The sequence below is a fragment of the Lepidochelys kempii genome, chromosome 7 (assembly GCF_965140265.1).
Source record: "Lepidochelys kempii isolate rLepKem1 chromosome 7, rLepKem1.hap2, whole genome shotgun sequence".
In the NCBI taxonomy this organism is placed as follows: Eukaryota; Metazoa; Chordata; order Testudines; family Cheloniidae; genus Lepidochelys; species Lepidochelys kempii.
In genome coordinates, this window is record NC_133262.1 from 76,853,758 (window position 1) to 76,873,285 (window position 19,528).

At 38.6% G+C, this 19,528-nt stretch overlaps 1 protein-coding gene across 11 annotated transcripts in view; it reads right to left on the reverse strand.

Moving 5' to 3' along the window:
• Positions 1-833: 833 nt before the first annotated feature.
• The window catches only part of ANK3 (ankyrin 3), a 554,708-nt gene continuing 536,013 nt past the window's right edge, over positions 834-19,528 (reverse strand). For all 11 annotated transcript variants that reach the window (XM_073353398.1, XM_073353395.1, XM_073353403.1 and 8 more), the window contains 2 exons: positions 6,980-7,065; positions 834-3,274 (listed from right to left, as the gene is read on the reverse strand). In XM_073353398.1, coding sequence (XP_073209499.1) covers positions 6,997-7,065 — 69 coding nt within the window. In that variant the 3' untranslated portion in view covers positions 834-3,274; positions 6,980-6,996. The remainder of the gene's footprint in view (positions 3,275-6,979; positions 7,066-19,528) is intronic.

Here is a 19,528-nt window from a genome sequence, read left to right on the forward strand (position 1 = left end):
CTGGTAAACTCTGCTCCAGTTCTAACCTTCTTGTAAATCTGGCTTCTTCTTAACTTTTGTTGTTGCTTCCAGCTTCTCTGTTGTTGGTCTGAGGCCCAGCTAGGTTCACATGTATACTTTCGTATAATTATCTGTCTCAGGAAACAGAACTTCTGTCCACCAAATATAACTAAAGCCCCTTCTTCTATCAAATAGGAACTCTGAAAGGGGCCTCTGCAGAGAAGACATGGATGAGACAAAATCCTGATTGCCATTAGTTCTCTTAGCTATCATGAGAGAGATAAAGAGGAACTCAAGACTGCAGTGCAGTGGTTCTCAGACTCATGATTGCTGGTGATTAGCATGGCTGTCATGTGCTGGCTCTCTTCTTGGTTTCTATCTTGTAAATTGCATTAAAAGATAGCTAGAATGCATGCAATACATATTATTTTTCCAAGCAAACAATGATTGTAGTTGTTTCAGGGATGTCATACAATCATGGATGGGAGGGCAAGTGGTCTGTATGATTTTGAAAGAGAGTGTCTACAAGACAATCTCTTTACAAGGCAGATATGGTTTAAGCTATGGTCTACATTATGAAAGGGTCTGAGAATCCTTGCTCTGGTGGGTAGATTGCTACTGACTAGTGAAGATGGCGATATTGGAATATCACAGAGTCACACAGGACTGTGGACCTCAGTAATAACTACTTGTGCTTCAACAGAGTAAGTGAGGGAGGCGATAGTTACCCTTCAAATTCACTGGGGTGATGAGCAGAGGCATTTGAATATGGTAGCAGTAAATATTATGATTGGGGTAAAATATGTACTGCAACACATAATGTCTTCTAAGAATTATAAAGAACATTTCATTTATTGCCACAGCTTCCAAAATTTCCAGCCATGTTGACAAATATTGACAAAGATAAGTTGATGTGCTAACATTAACATATAATAAACACGTAAGAACAGATCCTTAGCCGGTGTAAATTGGCAGAACGCCACTGAAGTCAATGGAACTATCCCAATTTATTCCGTGACACGATCTGGCCCAGAATTTGGAAGGATGATGAAAATGGTGTAATGCATGAAACACCAGTAATGCCAGTTAGTGACAAATATCTCATTTTTAATACTGTTACACCAGGTAAAAGGGAGTATGTGAATATTGTAAATAGGTCAGTTATTTATTGTAAAATAATTAAGAATGGCACAAACAATAGAGTCATTTGATTGATGGCATGTATCACAGTGTCCAAAAGGATGGACCCAGTATTGGACAGTGATTGTAGATTCATGGTGGTTTATTCCATCATGCTGGCACTATTATGGTGATCCATGATATATAATGTACAGGAGGTATGTGTATGATCTACAGGGGATCAGTGTGATTATGGATGTGTTGGGAATGAAACTAGTTTGTTAAGTAGTATTTTTATTGGGTCTTGATTATGTGAAATAGAGTAAAAGAAGGTACCAGAGTTATGTATGAGAGGACACTGAATGCATCCAATGAAGTGAGCTGTAGCTCACGAAAGCTTATGCTCAAATAAATTTGTTAGTCTCTAAGGTGCCACAAGTCTTCCATTTCTATTTGTCTTTAACTTGTGACATTGGTCAAGTAACACCTGTTTTAACACAATCCTTTCCCTAGTGCTATATGTGTTTCATAAATGGAATAATCCAACAGGTGTAGGTAGCAGGGCTTTGCCTAATTTAGTTGAGGATGTGATGCATGATACATGGCCCCTTTTTGGTCCACTTGGGCAAAGCATGCCAAGTGATGGCCGATCTCACTGGTGTCATACAAAGCAAACTGAGTGGGACAGAAGTGAAAAGGGCTAGGATAATTAATGGTTGGCATTCTGAAGACATGATTTTAAAAGGTGTAATAATACTGCAAAATACACATTATTGAAGAGTTTTAACACAATTTATTTTATGCTTAAATAATCAGCTAGATCATCCAGTGTATGTTGGTTTCATACATACGTAATTAGAGCTATTATCAATGAATGTTGTTTTCATATGAATATAATCAACAAATTAAAGTATTTCACCAAAACCCAAATAAAAATGCCCTTTAAAACACAGCAGCCTTAACAACCTAATATTACACTGCTAGAATGATTACAGATGATTGGCTTACTGAAAGATTCTACATCTTATAGCCAGTACACAATACAGTAATAATTTTACAGCGTGCTGCCAGTCTATTAGCTAATAATTTCTCTTCGGTTCATTTTAAAATATCCCAAACTTGTGCTTTATAAGAGCACCAACCCAGTTCTAAAGCTGCAAGCATTACCCCCATTATAAAGCGAGAACAGATAGCACCCCCCTCCCCATAATGCAACTACTGTATATGGTATTTTTTTAGGTCATTTCATTGAAAAATTGGCAACAGCAACAAATATTAGATGAAGGGCTTTGTGTTTACAGATAAAATCCTGTTTATCATGTTGCAGTATAGTGTTTGCAAAACTGGAAAAGATTTAATCAAAATAAGGTGAAACACATGCATCAAAATATTAGTACTCTGAAGAAAAGTTTTCACAGAACTACTGAATTCCTCATTTTGGGAATCATTTAAATTTGCAGCAGATTTTAAAGATTTTTTTAAAATCAAGCTAGCATTTTTGCATATACAAACATAATAATTGCTAATATACAAGAATCTGTGAAGATACACGCAGAATATCCTTGTAGGTGTAGCCATTTGAGACACCTATTTTGTTTGATGCATTTGCAATATTCTGTTTGTGATCTAAGAGGCAGTGCCTTATCAACATTCATTCTATTTTCTGTTAGAATTTATACAGTATTATTTATTTACAGCAAAACTATTGATGTTTAAAAAAGAAACAAATAGTGTTTTATACCCTGACAGTTTGGGTCCAAGAAAAATAAGGCGAGCTGTTGTGGATTTAGTAATTTTAGTGTCTTTCCATGGTTTAGCCATTTCATCTTCTTATGTCCCCTCTGACCACAGGAATTTATTTCTTTTATGATGACATCAAATTGCTTGAAATAAAGCTGTTAACAGCATGGCAATCTTGTATATACACTGCATTGTTAATTGCACACTCTCGAATCCCGTGAATGACAGTGAATTTCCATGCTCTGTAAATTGGCTCATGCTAAATTAAATTTTTATTGTTTTTTTGCATAAAGACCATGCGGTTAATGTGTGGAAGCTGCAAACACACGCACACTTGTATCAGTGAATGTTTAATTCCTGTTGATTTTTCTTCCATAGTGTCTGTCTAGAACACTGGCAGTAAAAGCACACAACCCTGTGGAAAAAAGATAGCACAAAATGGTTTCAGAATAACTCTTGAGAATCATTTTCATACATTTTTGCAATACAAAAAAAGTCTAATGAATCTTATCGTATGCTGTAATAAAAAGTTAAATAAGGCAGTTTTTAATGAGGTTAGTTGAATTGCCAGTATGAAGGTATAAGTCTGTCAACGTATGGTGCGCCACACTCCTGATGAAGTGGCTTACAAAATGTTTGGAACACATTACATTTAATTACAATGAAGAAGTTAACAGCTTTTCAAAAATGTCTGAGAAATATATGCTAGCAGAGATAGCGACGTTTCCAGAATGACAGTGCAACTCCTGTATCATCACATTTTTGTGTGTGGCAGTCATCCACATTATGGCCCAGATCCTGCACTTGTTGCACATTCAGAACTCCCACTGACAAGGAGAACAAGGCACGCAGAATCAGACTTTATGAGGCTACACGCAATGGAAGACTTTATGAGGCTACCTATGGCAATGGTGTGATTAGACTAGGAATTGAATGGACATATCACCGTGTGGCTTAATTTGGTGGATAAGAATGGTATGGATACGAAAGAAATGCAATTCATGCTCTCTTGCCTATTTGAAAATGGTCATATAGTTCTGCATATAGTGATAGTAACTATCATCTACCCAAGAAGCTTGTTAAATCTGTCATACAAGAGCAATGGAAGTGCATCACAGCTGATGACAGTGCTGTAATCCCATATTAATGACAGATAAAAATGCAATAAAAACATGCTAACACACCATGAACTGAAAGAAGCCAACCATTCTTCCTAGCAACTTAATGTAGAAAAGCTTGTTTGTCTTTCTAAGCTCTGTTTAAACACTGACTGTGGGATTCAGAGACTAGCATGTTTATTAAATCAGGTCACAGGTCCATGCACATTCCAAAGGAGAGCACTCTCTTTGTCCTTTTATGGTAAAACAATGTGTCTTTACCCATTTATGTTGTCTACATAAATCTATCCCTTGCTCTGAAAGCCCAAGGTCTAAGTCTTGCTGGTACAAGAAGATCTCAGTGAAAGTCACAATTTTAATTTCACAGAATTTCACATGAAAATTTTCAGCATTTAATGTCTATGCACAATTCAAATTTTGCTTTATTTTCAATGTTGAAAAAGCCATTTTTGCCTCAAAAACTTGCAGACAATACACATTTTTGCATATTTTCAATGTGAAAGCCATCTTTGCTCAAAACCAGTCCCTTCCTTTATCTGTTTTTGCTCAGAGCCAGATCCAAATTCCCTGGAAACGTATCATCTGTGAAAATGAACCCAGTTTTGAGTTTATAATAAAATATTTAAATGTTTGAATTTTCAATAGTCTTAACATTTTATATTGCTTAATCTGTACTCCTCTAGTTGCAAGCTTTTCATTATGGAACGTCAAAACAGGGCACAGATCACATTATTAATTCACCTCTGTGCAGAGGGCCATTTTCATTATTTTCTGCATTTGTGGCCAGGTTCTAGCTAGGAACAACTACATACTGGAAATCATGTGGGAAAGCTATAACAGTTCACAGTAAATGTGAGTGGATTTATTTTCTGAAGGGCTCACTAAGCAGGTCAGAATGACTATGTTTGATGGATTAGGCAAAAGTTGCTTTATAGGGTAATATTTTATTTAAAATTGAATACTCCCACCATGCTATGTATTCATCCTATGGCAATGGCATTATATCACACTTACACACTAACGGGTTCTTGCTGCATCCTATACCGCGTAAGGAATACTGGGCTTGATCCTGCATTCCTTCTAAACCTCATATTCCCACTGGTTTCAACAGGGGCAAGGGCATAGTTTAGGTGCATAAGGACAACTGTCATACAGATCTAATCTGCCGGTTGACAGGAATGACAGATACAGGAAAATCCTAGATCCTAGATAGATATACAGGAGCAGACCTTTTAGCTGGGGCACATTTTCCTACAATCAAGTCCTTCTCTTTGGCTTGCTTTCTACAGAGTGGTAAGTTAGCCAAAACTCCACAAGTGAGAAAGAGTTTCATTAAGAACATTCATTTTCATTGTACCTAAATATTGTATTAATACATTCTGCAGACACACCGTGAAGTGGTATTAGTTCTGTTACCATACTTTGGATGTTTCAGAATAAACACGTCAATTCAGAAATGGTGTTAGGCGGACCTGGGGGGCTGGCAACTGGTTATTAGGCTGCCAAGAGAAAGTGAGTACAGTAGAACCTCAGCATTATGAACCGGCCAGTCAACTACACACCTCATTTGGACCTGGAAGTACATAATCAGGCAGCAGTAGAGACCCCACCCCCCAAAAAGCAAATACAGTACAGCACTGTGCTAAACATAAACTACTAAAAAAATAAAGGGAAAGCAGATTTTTTCTTCTTCACAGTCAAGTTTCAAAGCTGTATTAAGTCAATGTTCAGTTGTAAACTTTTGAAAGAACAACCATAATGTTCTGTTCAGAGTTACGAACAACCTCCACTCCCGAGGTGTTCGTAACTCTGAGGTTCTACTGTACTCAGGTTTGAGATGCTTGCTCTTCAGAGGCTGGATCCTGTGAAATCCTGAGTGCTCTGGCCCTGATTCTGCACTTAAGTACATGACGAACTTTAAGAATGTGTGTATAGTCCTGTTGAAATCAATGAAACAATTCACATTCTTAAAAAATCCACACGTGCCTCTCTGAACTGAAGCTAAATTGTCCAGGACCTCACAGGAACAAGCTGCAGAGCTAGTGAACCTCAGGTTGGGTACAATATAATCGTTGCAGAGAACCACGGGCCGTCTGGAGATGACTTCATTCTTCCTCTAACTTATCTTCAGAATGACATTGGGATTAGTTTTACAGATACTATTTATTTTATTCTGTATCCCTACAGTCAATCTTGTATCAGGCTGTGTAGGGAAAGAGACTGCTTGTGGGATGTAGGTTTAAGGATTAAAAATACTCTAAACAAAGCTAAGGAAAATTCAGGGTTAAAAATACCCTAGTACAGTATATGCATAAAATGGAAGGCATGATTGAATAAAGCTCTGACTAACATCAGCCATTTGAAGCAAAACAAAGCGCCATACAGAACGTCCTTTTCTTCATTTATAATCAAGTTTGCTACAAAATAATCCTGCTGGCTTCGTAATTAGTGAAGTAATACAGAGGAATTGCAATAATGACCATTTAAATTTGGCATAGGTTTTATTTCAGCAGAATCTACAAATCGTCAGCTGTTTGGTTATAATTGTAAAGGATGGATCCATAAAATTCATAGGAAACATTTGGTAAGGATTATTTGTTGATGTATATTTAGACTTTTTACTGAATTTTACAAGGACATTGGCTTTCATAATACTGAGATTATATGTGTGACTGAAAGAAGTGCTTCACTCAAGATATGCTGTTTACATTTACTTGTATGCAAGTCATTTGCCTCTCACATTTCAAGTCTGATTTTATTAACAGAAATTTTGTTAATTGAGAACTGTATGTTTCCTAGAACTCTACTCCAACAGATAGTTTTAAAAAATAACACACACATATTTTGTGCGTATTTGCAGTATGGGGGCCTGATATTGGACTTCCCAGCTTAAAACAGATGCAGGGGCAAACGAGTTCATTGATTATACAATATGCTAACTGGCGCACTAGTACTGTATTTGCTCTTGGCCTAAACAATGGAATGATATTTGTCAAACTGACCGTTCAGTGTTCTGCTGTTATGAATAACTCTTCTTCTCCACATGTCTGACTTCTCTCTTCGTCTTAACCTTATAACCTTCTCCCTGCTTTCAAGAAAAGGTACACACATTAACACATATGCAGAAAGCGTTTGGAATTATAAAACTTTTCCAAACAGGTCCTTTGTAGCTATAATAGGATAAGTAAAAAGCAGTTAAATCAACACTTCATTTCAAAGTTACACACAATTCAGAGTTAACCACTCTGCTGAGCTGCAAAAACAGGCTGGAAATATCATCTAAAAGTAGAAATCACAGGTTTAAATTTTCAAAAATAGTCACTAATTTTGGATGCCTCCGTTGTTGGTACCAAACTTGAAACACCTAGGGTTGAGCTTCCCATTGACGTCCGTTAGATTTGTAGGTGCTCAGCATCTCTGGAAAAATTAGACCCATAGGCATCCTAGTTAGGCACTCAAAATTAGTGGCCACTTTTGAAAATTTAAACCATAGTTATTATGAGGTCTCATAACAACTGTGCTTTAAAGTGAATAGGTTAGTAAAGGAAGAAAAAGAGCCAACAAAAAAATCCACCAAAGCAGAGCAGCAGAAATAAGGCCAAGGAAACTGACAAGCGGTGCATGTGTCATAAATAAGGCTACGATTTTGTCAAGGGTATTTTTATTAAAAGTCACGGACAGGACATGTGCAATAGACAATCATGGAAATGTACACAAAGTAATGCAGTTTTCACTGCATTAGTACAGAAGCTTTTAAATTGCCTAGTAAACTCAGGCTGAAGCCAGAGCCCCACCGCACAGGTCTGAAGCTGAAGGCAAAGCCGGAGCCCCGCCTAGGGTGACCAGACATCCTGAAATTAGGGGCTTTGTCTTATATATGCAACTATACCCTTCCTACCCTGTGAAAAAAAAAAGTGTCCTGATTTTTCACACTTTCTATCTGGTCACCCTCGCCCTGCCACCTGGGGCTGAAGCCCAAACCTAAGCCCTCTGCCCGAGGCTAAAGCCCTAGCCTGAGAGGGACTGAAGATGAAGCCAAAGAACTAGCTGACATTTCTTGAAATCACGGAATCTGTGACTTCCGTGACAGAACTGTAGCGCTAGTTAAAGATTCTTGTCTTTTAAAACAGCAGACTATTAGCCAATGTCATATATATTTCCAAAATGCATTGTATTTAGGTTAAGTTGTAGAACAATGAGCAGACTTCTTTGTGCCTATGCTAAGCTTTATTGTGGAAATCTACTAATAGTTATACTGTTCCAGCCTTTGTTTTTTCTATGTGCAGAATCTGTTAGAAGTATGATGTATGTTCTGTTAAGGAAAGTTATATATGAATTCTGTGTTGGGTCCATTAGTAGAAAACAGTTCATGACTCTATGGTTTATCCAGAATACTGACATCCAGAATGTTATTGTGTGATGAAAACAATATGTTAGGGAGGATTTGGACTGATGTCTTTGTATCCTGAAAAACAGGCATGAAGTTAGATAAGAAAAGGGGAGTTAACGCGTGAATCTTCTACTTGCTTTAAACAAGGCTACTAGTCAAATTAACTTCATATTTTAGGATAGACACAGATGAAAAATTGAAGCTGTGATCATTGCAAGCCTGTTTCCAAGAGTTGGTATCCTCTCTGTTTGTGTCGATTTATCTATGTTTAATAAACTGATTGGGCCAAGTTTTCGGATGTCTTGTTAACTGATAATCAAATCAAAGCCCTAACAAGACCTAGAACTGCAGCTATTCTACATTAATTAAAAATAACCTAATATTTATCTAAAAATAAATACCCTGATAATAATGGGCCTATTTCACACTGGAGTAAAAAGTGTTTGTTATATAGGGCATCAGTGGAATTCACCGGTAAGGTTCATTTATATTTATATTTGAAGTAACCCATTTTTAGTTCACAGTACATTCCAAATCCAGTTTTTCCTTACTAAACAGTAATGTTTTTCTGGTAAGACTAAAAGACTGAAGAGTTTCATCTGGGGAGGAGGGCATGGGTATTTATATTTTCAACTCTGTTCTATTTTCATTTGCTTGTGTTTTACTATCAGAAGAGGGACAATAGCAGTGATTCTGTTGTTACTCAGACAAAAGCTCCATTAACTTCAATGAGTTTTTCCAGAGTAAAGACTTAGTTCAAGCTGAGGGCTCAACAGCACCTTTGAGGAACAGTCCTGCATTAGGGCTGCATTAAAGACAGCCACATTGTCCTGTACTATTTCTCTTCAGGGATGCAATATACTGCCTTCAGCGCATCCATCCAGCTCTGCTGACCAGGAGAGAGAGAGAGAGATAGAGAGAACAGGCTTCCCTCCTCCTCATCTCCCCTAGTCACTTTGGGATGACTTGTACCCTACAGGTTACACAGAAAGAGCAGTTCTTATGCTTCAGGGCATACAAGAAGTTGGAACTGGCTCCTGCATGGAAGGGCAGACAGAAGCTACTTGCAGCCCTACTTTCATTCTATTCTCCAGAGAGGCTGGCCCTGAGTAAGGATTTTGGGATTTGGCCTGATGTTCTCTTTTTCACACTGCCAAAATCCAAACATGTTCATGGCAGGCTGAATCCTGAAACCACTTAGTCACATGAGCTGTGCCACTGAAGGATTACTCAGATGAGTAAGGGGTTGTAGGATCAGGTCCCCTGTTCGCTACAGGTAAATATTTTTTCTGTTTGTGAAGGAATGATACAAAACACATATCAGGTCCAGGGTAAAGATGCTAAAAGACAACCAAAATACACATATGAAACTACTTATTTTTGAGGGGAGGGAGGAGTCAAAGGGGAGAATTCACACCCAGTCCTAAATTTAAAACCACTGACTGTTTTATACAAACAAACCCCGATATCTTAGTGTGAAAAAGATTTTTGCTGCTAGCACAATGAAAACAGATCTTTCTGAAAATGAACCCTATCAGTAAACATTACAATGGTAAAACCTTGCCCTTCGTCCAGATGCACAGCTTGTCAACAATGCAAGCACTTCTCTTTGCCAAGACTTGATGTTAAATTGCAAACCTCCAGCCCTTTAGTAGCGCTTTATAGATAGTCAGCACAACCCTCCTCTACTGTTATTTCTTTGTAGCCCCCCCCATCCATTACCATTTCACCAACTTTTCTCTCATGTGGGATAACAACACGTCTTATTACTTTCCGGGTGACCTGTAGGAAGCAACACATGAAAAGTATCGATTTTCTTTCCTGATTCTCAAAGGAGAAAGCCTGGTAAGAGTAGTTACTTGAATACAACGATTCAGAATAGTGAAACTGCAATTCATGATTACTTTTCTTGTGATGATGTTGCCTTCTTCATCGGTAAACTGTTCTTCTGTTACTGATTCACCAGGAATGTTTTTTGCTTCCTCACCCTAAAGAATGTGTTATAAGATTAGCAATAGAACCTATATTTTTGCAATGCCCACACATTTATTTTCACACCACTCCAAGCAACAAACACATGCTAGGTTGGATTTTAAGTAATAAAATATGTTCAAATGGATTTATCTCACATGGATAACGTGAAAGGCTTTCTGTATAAATGTGCTAATAGCTATATTTTAGTACATGAAAGGTGTCCTTAAAGCATTTACTGAGTTTCTAACTTGTTTCTTCTAAGCACTAAATCATGCATTGAACTCCTTGAGCAACAAGTAATTTTTCTGAAATGTTAGAGTGCTGTTGTCTGATTCATGTTCAATGTAAGCAGGAGTTCACAATGGCGTAGTCCCTAAACAGACATCCATTAAGCTATAAGTGCCAACCATTTATGTACAGGAATTCTAAAATCCAAGTACTGAGAGTAAAATTTGGGATTTTAAAAGAAAAATGCACTCAGTTCACCCAATCAAACAGCCAAAAAGTTCACATGAGAAGAAACATTTCTCACTATTTATAGAATGGAGAAAATATTTGAAATGAAATCTTGTTGAAATGGCGGTGCATCCGATGAAGTGAGCTGTAGCTCAGGAAAGCTTATGCTCAAATAAATTGGTTAGTCTCTAAGGTGCCACAAGTCCTCCTTTTCTTTTTGCGAATACAGACTAACACGGCTGTTACTCTAAAACAAAAAAAGTATTTCTTCACAGTCAACATGTGGAACTCTTTGCCAGGAGATGCTGTGAAGGCCAAAACTATAACAGGGTTTCAATAAGAACTAGATAAGTTCAGGGAGAATAAGTCAAGCAATGGCTATTAGCCAGGGTGGGCAGCAGTCTGTCACCTCTGTTTGCCAGAAGCTGGGAGTGGGCAACAGGGCAACTTGATGATTACCTGTTCTGTTCATTCCCCCTGGGGCACCTGGCATTGGCCACTGTTGGAAGACAGGATACTGGGCTAGATGGACCATTGGTCTTACCCCAGTACGGCCATTCTGATGTTCTTATACAGAACCCAGATGTATCTGCTCCCCGTTATAACCCACTAGATCCCGCTCTCCTCCCAGAGCTAGGATAGAACCCAGGAGTCCTGACGGGGTCTCTCTCTCCACGGAGTTAGTAATAAAGTAAGAATATACATTAAAATTTTAAACCTAACGAGTGTCCCTTAAGTGACTTGCCACAAGATGTCAGAACATGTTGTTATTAGAGCTGAGTGGGTCTAATATTTATTTACTTTTCTTTCTTTTATAAAGGAATTAGATTCAGGGCTCCTGTCAAAAACACTAGAGTTTTCAAGTGCCTAAGTAGCTCCAGGAATCACAGTTAAAGTTGTCCCCCTCTGTTTCCTCCCCTTACTCCATCCTTTGTCTGCTCTATTTAGACTGTATGCACTGTTAATGTAGCTGTGTAGGTCCCAGGATACTAGCAACACAAAGGGGGTGAAGTAATATCTTTTATTGGACCATTGGTGAGAGAGATGAGCTTACACAGAGCTCTCATCTGAAGAAGAAAGCTTGTCTCTCTCATCAACCAAACTTGGTCCAATCAAAGATATTACCTCACCCACCTTGTCTCTCTAGTTAGACTGTAAGCATTTTGCTGCTGGGGGCTGTGTGTGTGTGTGTACAGTGCTGAGTTCAATGGGGTCTCGACTAGGGCCTTTAGGCAGTACTGTAATACAAATAATGAATAATAACATCACCATAACCGCCACCATAACAAGTATGGCTCATAGGAAAGGTAACCAACACACGATGCCATGTGCATGCCCAGCTGCTCTCAGGTTGCTTTTACACTTGTTTCCTTTCTTACTGCATAAACAGGTGGGAATTTTGTCTGTATGTTTACATTTTTTTACATAAATGAGTGACACCTACTGTGATCAACTTTGAAACACAACATATCAGTAAATTGGAAGACATTTACTGCAAGAGGATTCAGCTTCAAAGGTATCTTGGGCTCTTAATTAGTTACATGCTCCTTTAACCACAGTTTAATGGTAAATGTAGTGAATACTGAGCAAGCCAGTGTTGATGAAATCTAGCTCACAGATTTTTCTTGCTTGTGGGTAGTTAAAATAAATTACAGTAGGGTTCACAGTAGGTAGGGAGATAGATCGGATTGCACTGAATTTTCTAGCCCGATGTAGTTATTAAGAAGGACATTTACTAGAAAAACTTGCCCTCTGGCAGTTTTACTTGCTGTTGTCATGAACATAAAGAGGTATTGGGTTAGAACAGCACATAAGATAACCCCACCGCAACTGCTGCTTTTTGCCTTGAAAATACATAACTGGTGCATCCCCACAGAGGTGAAGAGTAGATTCTTCCTGCTGCAACATGTTTGTATAAAGCTTTATTGTACCCATGACTGGTTTAAATCACTGTCACAACATGGAGAGCTTCAGAAAAGCAGGAAGAAAAACTTCATATAGTACATTCATGATTAATGGAAGCTCAGTTATATCCCGGGAATTGTACTGAACAAAGCTGTGATCCACTGCCCCAACCCCAGAGTACAATGAAGGGAATGCTGGCTGGCTTTTCAAACCAGATCTTTGTTACCATACTAGTTGGAATGCAGTCCCTCCAAAGCCAATTGGCATCCTCTTTGCTGCTCTCCAGGGTAGGAGACCCAGGGAGCAGCATTTTGTTTTCTTTTTAAGTCTTCCAACCAGCCCTATTGATTTTCTGAACTTTTATTTACAGATTGTGTGTGTTCTCAGGGACCTCCAACTAAACGGGGTTATACAGTCAATGCTGCAGTCATGTGCCTAAGGTTACTCTTGGTTCCGGAGAGCTCTGATTTTCTTTTATGTTTGCTTTGTTGTTAGAAGGATAATGATTCATTTTGTTCCTATTTTATCTGTTATTGTTAATGGCAGGGAAGAAGGGTGTAGCTGAGTCTCTGTGACCCACAAGAGTAAAATGGAGCATAAAAGCAGAAGGAAATAGGTGAAGTAAAAAGATCCTTCCAATATTAAATTTTTCCAAAAGACTGGGGCGGATGACTCCATAGCAGCAGCAGCAGCTCTAAGATGCCCGGAATCCTGTTTTCCCACTAACCAAACCCATCAACACCACCTAATCCCGCCGTCTCAAGATTAAGAACATAAGAACGGCCATACTGGGTCAGACCAAAGGTCCATCTAGCCCAGTATCTTGTCTCCTGACAATGGCCAATGCCAGATGCCCCAGAGGGAATGAACAGAACAGGTAATCATCAAGTGAGCCATCCCGTTGCCCATTCCCAGCTTCTGGCAAACAGAGGCTACGGACACCACCCCTGTCTAATGAGCCATTGATGGACCTGTCCTCCAATAATTTTTCTAGTTCTTTTTTGAAGATTCACATTCTTGCAGTTCTTAAGCAGCAGCTGTATCTTGTGGTCTCAAGTTTATGTGGCTGTATCGCAAGAAACAAATATCTCATTAAGGTCATTGTCATTGGTGGATTCTGCCTACTTGGGGAGGTTTCTTTAATCAGATTCTGCAAGTCTGTCAGCTATGCTGATTCTTACAACTGCTCACAGATGTACTACTAAAGCTATAGAAAAGAGCCCTGGTAAACTTAAGTGCAGAGCTGAAAAGAAGAAATGCCTCTGTTGGGGCAGCAGAAAGTGGTTTGAGATTTAGAAGTTGGTAATGCAGAAAAAGCTCTTTCTATATACAGTGTGGTTATAATGATAATAAGCAGTTTGTCTTAATGGTTATGCTTTTACATTTATGTTCTGACTTGTTAAAATAAGCCAGTAACTTCAATAGTTTCCAAAACACTGACATTGGCACATCATGGATGAGGTTGGGGTGGGGGAAACTTAGAGCACATAGTTACTGTCTTATTCATATGGAGTGAAAGTCACCCCAGTAGAGAGGGCTCTCTCATGGCTAAAAGCACAATGTAAGCCGTTGATGCACAGCTGATGTGGAGAACAGGCCATGTGCACTAGGTGAAATTCACCCGTAATTCTTGCCACCTGTAGGTTGGTTATATTTTCACTTTCCATAAATAAGTCTCCCCTGAGTAATAAGATCACAAGAGTTGCTGGTTTTAGCTTAGTAATAAACTGCTGCTCAGATCCTTCTGCATTACTGAAGACTAAGACAAACACCCCTTAGAACCAACCACCTGTTTTGTCACTTCACTATCAAAAAGGATGGAGGGAAAAGAGCCCGTTTCTGAATATTTTTAGAAGAAAACACAGAACATCCACAACAGCGTCAAGAAGTAAAGGGAATAAAACTTGCAAAATGATGTGAAATTTGACAGAAATTAGGGGTTTTTTCATTATAAAATGGTTGTGAAGTGAAATGCAGATCTTTCACAGGACTTTCTGCAAGATGCTGATTAAATCATTTTGTTTGTTTAGAATTGTTAAAAAGCATAAAAATGAGGGTCACCATTTATTGTAATTATTGAATTCAGTGGGGTTTAGATCTGCCTGTAAATGTATATCTTACGGCTGAAGCTCCTATTTTCTCCTTGTGTGTTAATTGCCCATACTCCTGCACCTCTTTTGTGAGTCCTAGCACCAAATTCCAAACAGGGAAAGGGAGAGGAAAAAAAATTCTCTACCATTTTGAGATTAGCCCATGATCTGGTAATATGGGGAGATGTGTCTTACATATTTTGTCTAAATGTATGGTTCAATACTGTAAAGTGCTATATACAAATGGGAGTTGAGTTTGAGAATACTCAGCACTTCACGAGATTGTGCCCTTCGATCATACTTTCCTTGGACAGGGAAATGACTTTCTCCATATTTTGAACAGAGAAGAGCACAATAACTGTACGTAGCAAATAATAAGTAATAGGAAAAACAACAACATATAAAGGAACAAAACAGAAATAAAGAAATGAGAAAGTCAATAAAGTAATTTAGTCCTAACATTACCTGTGGAGTCATCCAGTGAATTCTTTTTCCACAAGATTGAATTTATCCTTAGTCCAGGGGTGATCAAATTTCACCTCTGTGGGATACCTGGAACCTCTATTACTTTTAATGTAGCGATGAGACAGTAATCAATATAAACTACAGTAAAAATGTCACATGTGCAACCCTCTGCACAGCAGCTATTCCATGGTGGAGCGGCCAAGCCTGTAATCACCTGCTTTCATTTGCTATTACTGATATGGAAAAATAGGACTGAATCAAGATAAGGACCCAACACTAAGAGCCAAATCCTGAAATCCTTACCCAGTTCTGACTCAGGAAAAACTTCTAATGACTTCAATGGAGTAAAAAGTGAACAAGCATGTCAAGGGTGTCCCTATTTAAAGATAATACAGTACTTGCTCCAAACCATAATATATAGGATCAGTACTACAATGGGCCAGGCGAGTTGTCTGAGGCAGCATGATTTAACTGGAAAAGAGAACACTGGCCTCTGGGGCAGTTCAATTCTAGAACTTGAATTTTTGGTACTTAAAAAAAAAAAAAAATTGCCCCAGTCTCCTATTGCTACAGCCTCTAAAACAACAAACCAGTGAGTGTGTGTATGGGGGTGGGGGGGATGTGAGAAAACCTGGATTTGTGCTGGAAATGGCCCACCTTAATTATGCACATTGTTGGGAGAATGGTCACTTTGGATGAGCTATTACCAGCAGGATAGTGAGTTTGTGTGTGTGGTTTTTGGGAGGGGGGTGAGGGGGTGAGAGAACCTGGATTTGTGCAGGAAATGGCCCAACTTTATTATCATGCACATTGTGTAAAGAGTTGTCACTTTGGATGGGCTATCACCAGCAGGAGAGTGAATTTGTGTGGGGGGGTGGAGGGTGAGAAAACGTGGATTTGTTCTGGAAATGGCCCACCTGATGATCACTTTAGATAAGCTATTACCAGCTGGACAGTGGGGTGGGAGGAGGTATTTTTTCATATTCTCTGTGTATATATAAAGTCTGCTACAGTTTCCACGACATGCATCCGATGAAGTGAGCTGTAGCTCACGAAAGCTCATGCTCAAATAAATTGGTTAGTCTCTAAGGTGCCACAAGTACTCCTTTTCTTTTTGCGAAACCAGTGAGAAGTATTGAACAGAACACAAAGGGAGGGAGGCAGGGAGGGAGGGAGGAATTCTTTTCTGTGCAATAGCTTTTCAAGCTACTGCAACAGTGTAAAAGAGCTGTTAAGAGCTCAGCATCTGGCCAGGGGAGAATCTTTATGCAATGCAGCTTACACTGCCCTATGATACCCTCACAACAACAGACCAATGTGAAAACAGGAACAACATTCTTATTCCTCTCTGGCTGCGTCGAATACTTCAGATTACAATTACTGCGGTGTCATAGAGATGTAATGAACAGTTTAGAGATTTTGAAAGACGGCAACAGGCTTCTCCCATAAAGATGACAGAAAGATTTTAGTCCCATTGGGATATATCCAGCCATCACCCCGGCAAGCCTCCCTTGGATTTTAAAGAAGGGAACATGACTGATAAACTGAAGAGGCATATAATGTATGGTATTAAACAAGGGCCTGCATCTTGGAGAGATCAATACGTCTGGAAAGCAGTGTGTTTTCATATCATAGAGAGGAGGTAGAACTGACCAGTATTAAGAATCATAGACACATAGAATCATAGGAATATCTGGGTTGGAAGGGACCTCAGGAGGTCATCTAGTCCAACCCCCTGCTCAAAGCAGGACCAATCCCCACTTTTTGCCCCAAATCCCTAAATGGCCCCCTCAACGATTGAGCTCACAACCCTGGGTTTAGCAGACCAATGCTCGAACCACTGAGCTCTCCCTCCTCTCCCCCCCCATACATTCCCCCTTTCCATAAACGTACAAATATTAATCTAAAAAGGCAGATTTGAAATGCCATGAATAGCTGGAATTTATGCTACTAAAATAACTATTATATCACAGGTAAATTCCATCACTATAGCATCAGCTATATAAGCATGACAGCAGCTCTGTCTTTCTGGCCTCATCACTGTTTTTCAATAAAAACATACAAGAAAATCCTACAAATAACTGAATATTAAAATTCATGTTTTAGATACAGACATTTTTGGCTATGTCTACATTACAAGCTAGGGGTGTGATTCCCCTACTCGCATACAAATACTGGTGCTAGTTCTCATTAAGCTAGCACAAGTATAAATAGCAGTGTAGTCATGGTAATACAGGTAGCAGCAGCAGAGGCATGGCTTAGCCATGCCAAATACATATCTGTATTTATATGCCAGCATGGGAGTCACAGCCCTAGTTCATAGTGTTGACATAATCTTTGACTATGTAAATGTTTTAGGGCAGTGGTTTTCAATCTTTTTTCATTTGCAGACACCTACAGAATTTGAAATGGAGGTACAGATCCCCCTTGGAAATCTTAGACGTAGTTTGCAGACCCCCAGGGGTCCACGGACCATAGGTTGAAAACCACTGTTCTATAGTAACAATAACCTTTTGCGGACCCCTTACACATAGTCTGCTGACACCCAGGAGTCCACGGACCACAGGTTGAACACCACTGTTCTAGGGCAAGTAACAGCTAATTATTTGAGTGTATAACAAAATATACACAACAACTGTATTTATTTACATGACACCACATTATTAAGTATTATTATATCTGTGAATACATTCCATCAACATGTTGTTGTAAAAACATCAAACAAGGATTAATCCAAAACCCACTCAAGACTCTCATTGACTTCAACAGGTTTTGGATCAGGCCCAAATATCGGTAGGGAAAGAGATTCAAAAGCACCTAAGGGATTTAGGAACACAAGTCCCATGGAACATCAATAGATCTTATGTTTCTAAATCCTACCCTTACGGAATGTTACAGAATGTGTTTTACTTGTGATTTATGCAATTAAAATTAAGAAAAACCAAAATATATCATACATGCCCTGTGTGCATACATTCTGTTCCATACCAGACATGCTTGGAAAGTGGTTATCAACCCTGAAGGTTTCATTATATCTAACTATGTCCATATACCATTATATCTCACTATATATAGTGACTGTGTTAATGATGCTATGCAGAACACAATGGCATTAAGAGAGACAAAAAGGCAACGCTGTGTGGTTGTTTCCCACCAGAAGACAACCATAAGCCTGGAGATTAAGCAAAGAAAGACTACCTAATATTTTAATTGTAAATACATACCAGAAATGGAAAGCACATTACAAGAGGGAGTCTAATATGACTAACACTGAACATTAGCACAGCAGTCAAGACCAAATCCATGCCAGTGGTACCTCCAGAACTAAAATCACAGGATACCTTCAGAATCACACGCCGGCGATAAACTCTTGTAGTGATTCTCTGTTCCTCATCTGAGCTCGACTCACTCTGAATCTCAATGTCACTGTCACTAAATTCCTGATAAAGGCAGTTTTAGTATATTTTAACAGCACATTTAAAAGACAAAACATTCTGAGCAGGAACACCCAGGAGAAAGAAAAGATTATCACAAATCTTAATTCATCCTATATGTACATGTATGTGGTGTCTGCAATCTTGCACATTAATTTATTGTGGGGTCTTTTTTGCTCTTTGCTGTGCTTTAGTTTGATAAATATTCCATCTATGAAGTATCTTAAATGCTTTTAAAGCTTTTTTTTTAATACAGGACAAATAATGAGATCCTAAAATGCATTTGAACAAATGAATCTTAAGCATCTTACTTAAAATTATACTAACTTTTACAAAATATGGATGTGAGAAAAAACAAACAAACCACAAGTTACAACTTTTTGCAAAATTATGCTCAAGAATTAGCAGTTTGAACAAAACCAATGCTAGAAATCTTGGTCCATAATGTTCTGTAAGAGATCTTCCATTTCCTGCCCGAGGAAACAAAGCAGTTAATGGTTTCTGAACTATGAACATGACCAGTGCCCACTGATATCTTTCCACTGACTTCTGTGAGCACTGGGTAAAGCCCTAAACAGGAAATGGAATCTTAGAAATGGGAGGGGTAGGTAGAAAGGGATGAAACTGTACAGGATCCATGAGCGTAATAAGCTAGTTACCTCCTGAATGATTAAACAGTAAACACCAGTCAAGATTCATGGAAATAATACATCGGTATTTTTCATTTGTAGAATTTATTGAGTAAATGGCTTTCCCACTCAAAATTTATCTGATTTCAAATTGTATCAAATAATTCCAGGGCTAATTACAAACAGTCTGTATTTATTTAAAAAGACT